Source organism: Lampris incognitus, chromosome 4 (assembly GCF_029633865.1).
Source record: "Lampris incognitus isolate fLamInc1 chromosome 4, fLamInc1.hap2, whole genome shotgun sequence".
In the NCBI taxonomy this organism is placed as follows: Eukaryota; Metazoa; Chordata; class Actinopteri; order Lampriformes; family Lampridae; genus Lampris; species Lampris incognitus.
In genome coordinates, this window is record NC_079214.1 from 61,127,162 (window position 1) to 61,134,698 (window position 7,537).

Genomic DNA, 7,537 nt, shown 5'->3' on the forward strand with positions numbered 1-7,537 from the left:
GAGGCCTAGGCCGAACAGTGCTAAACCTCTGACTACTGAACATTAGACATGATACACACATAACACATACTCACATTCACACATATACATGTGCAGAGAGAGTGTCATACCTATTAATGCCAAAATGTATCTCAGTATGATGTCTACCCATGAGCACTTCCATGCCCGTGATGGACTACAGCTCTCTGTTATCACTGTCACAACATACTTTCAAAATCAACTGTTTATTGTTCTGCTGTAAAAATTGTTACCAACTTGAGATGCACACCTATCAGCGAATACAAAATGAATGAATGGAGCTCTAGACAATATCATGATATTGATGATGGCAGTTTTGTTGCTAATATTAATTGTGATTATAGGAAGTCAACTGTTTCAAATCTACGCCCTTCAATCCCTTTGACTTGAACTCGCATAATGACCCTAAATTGATGGAACCATTTGATCTTGATTCAGAATTATTTAGTTCTTTAACTTCAGTCTTTATCCTATGACTTTTTCAGTATAAATAGTTTAAATAGTCTACTACTTTATATTCCAAAGCCCCAAATAAAGCATTTCTCAACTTTTTATTTAAACATTTATAGTCTCTCCAAAAATCATTATCTACTTTGTCACTTTTTGTTTTCAGTTATTTGTGAATTTTCAGTTATAGTGTTTTCAGAAACTTGGCTGACTGATGAGTCAACATCTCTCTGTGGCATTCATAATTATCATGCTCGGCATCATTGTAGGCTGGCAAGAACTGGTGAAGGAGTATCTATTATTTACACAATGAATTTCCGTTTAATCATAAAAATGATCTTTCTCTCAATTCTGAGTGTAATGATGTAGAATCACTGTTCCTTGGAATAACCTCCTTTGAGACCAGAAAGTTGAATCAGTTCATCTGGACACGTTTATTGGGAGAAATGTTTCATCACTCATATAAGTGACCTCTTCAGTCTCAACTGACTGGAGGTAACCCCACTCTTATAAACAATACAGTGGCATAAGGGCCGAAATCAACGATCGATTTCATATGCAGATTACTGTGACCATAAACTAGAGTTACAATGGCCATGTGTACTATTCACAGAGGATTGGGGAATGGTTGCAATCACATTGTAAGATAGCGACAGATATACTCATCGGTTCAGAGATGGTCATTCCCTCTTCACATAGATGGCCTCTTTGACTCCCTGTTCAAACCAGTGTTCCTCCCTATCAAGCATGTGCACATCCTCATCCTTGAAAGAGTGGCCACTGGCCTGTAGATGGTGTAGACTGGGGAGTCCTGGCCTGACATGTTAGCTGTCCCGTGCTGTGCGATCCTCTTGGCCAGCATCTGTTTAGTTTCCCCAAGTACAAGTCACGGCAATCCTCCCGGCACTTAACAGCGTACACTATATTGCTCTGTTTGTGTCGGGGGACCCGTTCCTTGGGCTGGACTAATTTCTGGTGCAGAGTGTTTTGGGGTTTGATAGAAACAGAGACGCGGTGTTTGGAAAATATACATCACAACTGTTCTGACACTCCCGCCACATAAAGAATCACCACTTGTTTACGCTTGGACAGCTGTTGTCCTTCGCCTGTCTTCGATCGGCTGGTGCACTGTTTGGGTGTCTTCCATGCTTTGACAAATGCCCAGTTAGGATAACCACACTTAACCAAGGCCTATTTAACGTGGGATTCCTCCCTTTCCCCGGCCGCTGTGTCAGTGGGGAAATTGTCAGCTTGGTGGTACCATCGGTGGTCACTTGAAGGAAGTATGATCGTCCTCTCCTTTGGTTTGTCTACTTATGGGTCTTCAGATGGCTGTAGAGGTCGATCCACGAGCCACATACTTTGGTGCAGTGTGGACAGGGGAAAGTGGTGGTGGTGGAGCCTTTTTGTCTCTCTCCTTGCAGTGCTGTCGCTTTTTCTCTGCGACACAGTGGAGTTCCATTTCATGACGTGCAGCTCCTTCTTGCACGTATTTCTTCCAGGAGCACCTATCCAGTGCAACGAGTTCCCAGTTGCTCGATGTGATGTTGAATTTCTTCAGACTGGTCTTGAAACATTTCTTTTGTCGACCGGGAGCTCACTGACCTTGCTTCAGCTGTGAGTACAGGATCTGTTTGGGGAGACGTGTATTGAACATGCAGATGACATGACCTGTCCATCGGAGTTGGTGCTTTATTGTTGTGGTGGTGATGCTAGTCATGTTGGCTTCTTCCAGCACGCTGATGTTGGTGCATCTGTCCTTCCAGCTGATCCTCAGGATCTTTCATAAAGATCTTTAGTGGTACTGTTCCAAAAGCTCTCAGGTGCCTGCTGTAGGTGGTCCATGACTCTGTTCCATACAGCAGGGTGGGGAGAACAACAACTCTGTAGACCAGGAGTTTTGTTTGGGCCTTTAAGTCTCGGTCTTCAAAGACTTTATTTCCTGAGTCTGGCATACGCACCACTGGTACAACTCAAGCGATGGTTGACCTCAGAATTGATGTCAGCTTTTGAGGGGAGAAAGCTGCTGAGGTAGGGGAAGGGATCAACATTTTCAGGAATTTTCTTGTCCACTTCTATGGTGGGTCGGGTAGAGGGCTTGTTAGGCGGAGGTTGATATCGGACCTGGGTCTTCTTGATGTTTAATGCCAGACCCAGGGCTCTGTATGACTTGGCAAAAGCATTCAGAATGTCCTGGAGGGCTTCCTCAAGTTAGTTTCAAGCGCTTGGCCACTCTGCAATCTGTCAGAGTCATCTTTCCATGTTGTCGCCTCGAATAATAATCACCCTTTCCTTGTGTATAGTTTTACCCCTCTCTGGTTCACCAGCCTGCCTGCCTGTCTGCCTTGCCTGTCCCTGCTTGCTTGCCTGCCTGGCTGCCTTGCCTGCTCCCCAGCCAATCCTGAGCTCAGTGTAGTCCAGCCACACTCACAATTCTGTCCGCCGGCCCGATCCACCTCTGCCTCTGTGCCGTCACCTCCCATCCACCTGCCTGGCCTGCCTACCTCAATAAATCCCTCTTCCCTACTTGCCTTGTCCGTTGTCTGTGCCTAGATACCGGGTTCACTCGTCTCACCCGTAACAAGAACACTCAGCCCCTCTCTCCAGTCAGCTCAATATTTCATCGATTTCCAACATAAACACATATCAAAGTTATGTTAACTTATTAAATTTTGTACCAGCCTGCTTCACTTCCCATGCCTTGTGAAGAAGTCTTCCAGCCTAACTGTGATGTACATAACTAGTACAAGGCAAGCCAAATGGTTACACCTCCCAGTGGTTCATACTGGGCACTTGTCAGTTCTCTATTAGATATAAGGGGCTCAGCTGTGGAGCAGGTACATTCAAATTGCATTTCAGTCTACCTCACTCAAGAAATTCAGATATAGCCTTAGGTCCTGTCTGATGAACAAGACTATCCGAACTGATCATAGGCCGCGGAACGCATTTTGAATGAGTAGGGCCAAGAATGACGTGACGCCCCCCCCCCCAAGCCACACTCGTAACACATAACTTTATTTATTATGATTTATTATTGCCGTTTTTATTTGTCCTGATTATAGCCTACACGTGAGTCACAATCAAATAGTATAATCAGTACGATTAGAAAGCATAGATCATTTGACACGTCAAGTCCAGTTGCATAGGATTAAAAAATGTCAACGCTCACCACCCCGTCTTAAACATTCCCAGAGAAGTTCCTCCGTCTCTCGTTGTGCTGGATGAAGTCACTGGCAATGGTGAGACCATCCACATTGGCCGAGGCATCCCCGTGTGTGTGGCTGCACCTCAAGTCATTGAGTCTCCTTTGAGTCATTGTTGACCTTAGATAAGTCTTCATACGACGAAGGGTTGAGAAAGACCTCTCGGCGCTGGCAGTTGACACGGGAATTGTATAAACCAATTTCAACAGCCTGTGTACATGTGGCGATAGGCCCACAACGTTGAGGGTAGTGGCGGCAGAGGGGCTAGTTGGAGCAGCAACAGTTAGACATTCTACTTCTGGTTCCTCAGAGGACTCATTGTGGGCTGGAGTGACGGTGGTTGTCTCAGCTACCTTGGTTAACTTTGACCCGAAGAAATCAGTTATTTTTCGACGCTTCATCATTCATTTGAACGTTACTATTGCTTAAAGTTTAGCGAACACACTGGCAGTTAGTCTACTTACATAGAGCGCTGGTATTTTGTTCTGTGAAATTCACGTCCGTGTGACGCTAAGCTCACGTGACACAAATAACCAATCAATCATTAGGAAACAGAGTTTGCTGTTTGTGATAGGCTACGTACTGTACGTAGGCTTACAGCTAGTGGATATTAGCCTGGGAAGCGCGCAAAAGTGCAATACATTAAGAATGTAACGTATTTGCGATTTGAATTTTTACATATGTTTATGTTTGATACACGCCAAAGTAGGTATGGCCACGGCACTACTGGCCATACCGGTTCCACGGCCTATGGAACTGATGATATCTGGACTATAATTGACCGTTCTCTCGTGCGCGGAGGGGGGGGCAGTGCTCCCCCTGCCCCCCCCCCCGGTGGCTGAAACGGGTAATTGCATTGTTTCAAAAATGAGTGGAATAATTACGTTTGGCATGACCAGATATTTTATCAATATTTTAAATAACACAAAACAACTAAATGGTACTAGGTAATACATCTGAGTTCATATACTGCTTTAGTAAAAAAAAATGTTCAGGGCTCTGGGTCATGTGACGAGTGACATGTACGCTAACGTAAATCGAACCAGCGATTCTCAGCTAGCATACGTGGGTAATAACATTGTAGTTATCTAGTCGGCAAGAAAATATGGACATAAGGAGATTTTTAAAACGTCGAGCTCCAGACGACGCAAATGGTCAGCCATCGGGATCTAACAAGGATACAACACAAACATCAATAACCGATGATGACAATAGGCAAAACGATACTGTTGTGAACTTGGAGGAAACTTGGAGCAGCTCTGGATTAGCAGCAACCGCTAGCAGTCCTGACGGTCACCCCGCAGATGCACGAGCCGAACTAGGTAACACAGATGACCTTGGAGAAAAACACGGCTGTCCTGAGCAACCTACTCTGCCCCAATTCCCCTCAACATGTTTTGGGAGTACAAAGCGATCGTTTCCACTTACTTCTACAAGAATTACCCTTGGCTTGAGTATTCAGTTAGAAAGGATGCCGTCTACGGTTTTGCTTGTCGTCATTCCCAGACTGAAAGCTGCGTCGAGGACGCTTTTAGAAAGGGCATGAGTGACTGGAAAAAAACTGAGCAGTAAACTAGAGAAACATGGAAAAAGCCAGGCCCATCTGAACTGTATGATTAAATGGAATAACTCCCAAGCCAGCTCATCCTCAAATGGATCTATTGCAGCTAAACTGTCTGAAGGCCATAGAGCTATAGTCGAAAGGAACAGAGGTTATCTATGCAAAGTAGTTGATGTTGTGAGGTTACTGTCTAAACTGGGATTGCCCTTCCATGGGCACAAGGAGGGAGAAGAAGAGTCACAATCGCGTGGCAATTTCCTCGAAATTTGCAATTTTGTATGGAAATATGATGCCGATTTTGAAAACACGCCATCCAATTATTTCAATGCCACAAGCCCAGATTTTCAAAATGGAATAATTGACATCTGCGCACACTTGCTTTACAACAGCATTGCCGAAAAGGTGCAGGAAACTGGATTTCTCTCTATAATTGCGGACGAGGCGAGATCCTCCAAAACTGGGCAGCTGTCAGTGTGCATACGATATGCTGAGGAGTTGGAAATGAAGGGGCGTCTTTTGTGTTTTAGGGATTGCTCTGCATCTCGCAACTCGGCTGGGATTGTGGAGGCCATCTACAAAGGGCTTGATATGTGTGGTCTTAAAAACATCCAAATTGTGGCACAGAGTTACGACGGTGCGTCTGTGATGTCCGGTCATGTGTCAGGTGTGCAGCAGCGCATCAAAGAGACTCGCCCCTACGCAGCCTACATACACTGCTTGGCGCACAAATTAAATTTAGTGCTTGTGGAGTGCTGTTCAGTGAACCGGATTGTGAAATCATTCCTGAGCATTATTGACAATGTGTATTCAGTGTTTTCAGAACCGTCTAACCACCAGAGATTTATTCAACTCAACGTGAAAGTAACTGAAGTAGTTCAGCCCAGTGAGACGAGATGGGCATGCAAGTGGAGACGTGTGAAGTCAGTAAAAAGTCACTACTCTGCAATCACGGAGTGCTTGAGAGAAATTAGTGAAGAGGGAGAGAAGTGGTCAGCGCAAGCCGGTGGTATCCATGACCTCATGTCGATAATGTCATTCATTACAAGCCTCGTTGTGTTTGAGGAGATGCTGCGTGTGATCCACGTTACGCACAAGGCCCTACAGTCATCCAGCCGCACACTGTCCGAAGCTGCGGCCCTCACTGACAGCCTAAAAGCACACTTCGTGTCTAAAAGACAGGCGGACTCCTGGAGCGATGAGTGGAGGCCAGTCAAACATTGCCATGCCCGAAGAACACACTGACCGCCAGATTCACGTCTTTCAGATCCGCCCACCTCCCTTGATGGTTTCTTGATGACCAGCACTCTAGGGCAAAGGGAAACAGGGCCACGAAGAAACGGCAAATAGTCATGGTTATCAGCAGAGACTTTATCTTCCCTTGCTGGACACTCTCATCCATGAGCTGGAGAGGAGGTCCTCTGGAGAGTCCGTGGAGCGGCATGCGACGAAAATGGAATGGATCCACTATTACAAAAATACACCCCGGCACTAAAAGTTAACCCCCTTCTTGTTGCAGCCGGGACGAAGCTTGTCAAAGCCTCCGCTGACCCACCGATTTCAATCGAGCGTCTTAAAAACAGCTGTTAAAAAAACAACCTACCCAAATCTCTATATTACAGTGAGCTCTCACCCTGCCGATTGGGTGATGTACCTCTGAGAGACGCTTCTCTGCGGTGAGGAGGATGAGGAACTGGCTGCGGGTGACGATGGGAGCAGCCAGGTTGTCTTCTCTTGCCATCCTTCACATCGAAAGCGACGTTACGGCCAAGCTCTCACCTGAGACCATTGTCGACGCATATGCAGGATGCAAAAAGCGCAAATTACCGTTACACTAGTCTGGACATCTTGCCGTGCCTACGTTGCCAAAAAGGCCTAAATGCCATTTGCTGTTTTTATTGCACTTTGTTCTTTGTTTAAGAAACGTGGATAGGCCCCTTGTTCCCCTGTTTGGAGCTGGCTTGTGAATGTGACGCCTGCAGGCCTTGCTGGAGACACCATGACCCTCTTTGTGGATCTGCTGATCGCTGGATTACTTTCCAGATCTTTTATCGTAACGTTTTATGGTGATTGCGCTTCGTTTCTGCGTTTGGAGAAGCGTCTCAACACGCTGTAAGTCGAACCCTTCCTTAATTCCTGGAGATGCCCCTTGGATTTAGGACTTAATTGATGTTGGGGCTGTTGCGTTTAGTTTAATTTTGAAGCGTCGGGGCACTCCGCCACCTTGTGTCTATTGCGTTCCAAGGCAGCCGTGCCGTGATTGGATTTCGTAAAGGCGAATTGTTAAATTGTTACGATGTAATTTCAAATC

The 7,537-nt window shown here is 45.7% G+C and overlaps 1 protein-coding gene across 1 annotated transcript in view; it reads right to left on the reverse strand.

Moving 5' to 3' along the window:
* The window catches only part of LOC130112099 (G2/mitotic-specific cyclin-B2-like), an 85,960-nt gene extending 78,993 nt beyond the window's left edge, over positions 1 to 6,967 (reverse strand). Inside the window, exon 1 of the mRNA XM_056279396.1 lies at positions 6,881 to 6,967. Coding sequence (XP_056135371.1) covers positions 6,881 to 6,967 — 87 coding nt within the window. The remainder of the gene's footprint in view (positions 1 to 6,880) is intronic.
* Between the last annotated feature and the right edge of the window lie 570 nt (positions 6,968 to 7,537).